An 859-nucleotide genomic window follows, 5' to 3' on the forward strand; every position below is an offset into this window, starting at 1 on the left:
CAATGACAATGGCTGGTCTCCTGCCTCTAGCGCAGATGTCGAAAGAGCAGGATCCCCACATGTGGAAGCTCCAGTCCATCGAGGGGTGCTGCCCCCCGGGCATGCAGCTCCCCCGCCCTGTGGGAGCTCCTTTGTCTAGCAGGACAGTGGACTGGAGTGATGGGGACTTGGCACCTCCTCAACCACAAGCCACAGTCGGAAATGAGGACGGGGTCCCCGTTCCCCATTAAGCCCCGCGAACAGGTTGGCTTTAAGTACCACGTGCTCTTTGGAGCCGCCTTGTTACGTCTGTTTTGTTCTGACCTGACCAGAAGTGCTTGCCTGTTTTGTCCCTTGCTGAGACCAACAAGCCGGACGTGTCCCATGAAATGACAACTCTGGGCCACACAATCCAACTCCTGCAGGTATAACAAACCGATCACTGAACTCCCGTGAGGCCTCAGAATCTTGCTTAACCCGCCTCCCCAGGTAGCCGTCATTCACATCCAGCTTCGGCCTCCCGTGGAAACCACTTTGCATCCCTGGCCCACTCTCTGGGGCCTGGGCCCTCACATGCTCCTCCCCGGCCCTTTCCTTCCAGACTTTGTGAAGACAGAGCGGGACGAGGCCAGCGGGCAGAAGTCCCTGAGGAGCCTCACCAGCCACGACCCCATGAAGCAGTGGGAACCCGCGGGCAGGTAGGGTGGGGCGTGCCGGGGATTCGGTACAAACTGGTGTGGCCCTGCGGACCCCGGGCCCGGGAAGGTAGATGCAGAGAAACCACAGACGCAGGGAACAGGAAGCTCCAGCCCAGGAAAGATGCTCTCTGGAGTCTCCTGACCACAAACCCACATTGCTGGGGAGGTTTGTGTGCCTGCGA

The 859-nt window shown here is 59.6% G+C and overlaps 1 protein-coding gene across 1 annotated transcript in view; it reads left to right on the forward strand.

Annotated features, from left to right (window-relative positions):
- Positions 1–859, forward strand: part of INPP5D (inositol polyphosphate-5-phosphatase, 145kDa) — a 46829-nt gene that overhangs the window by 37447 nt on the left and 8523 nt on the right. Inside the window, exon 19 of the mRNA XM_012659325.1 lies at positions 581–677. Coding sequence (XP_012514779.1) covers positions 581–677 — 97 coding nt within the window. The remainder of the gene's footprint in view (positions 1–580; positions 678–859) is intronic.

This window comes from Propithecus coquereli, unplaced genomic scaffold, assembly GCF_000956105.1.
Source record: "Propithecus coquereli isolate 6110/MARCELLA unplaced genomic scaffold, Pcoq_1.0 Scaffold605, whole genome shotgun sequence".
Lineage (NCBI taxonomy): Eukaryota > Metazoa > Chordata > Mammalia > Primates > Indriidae > Propithecus > Propithecus coquereli.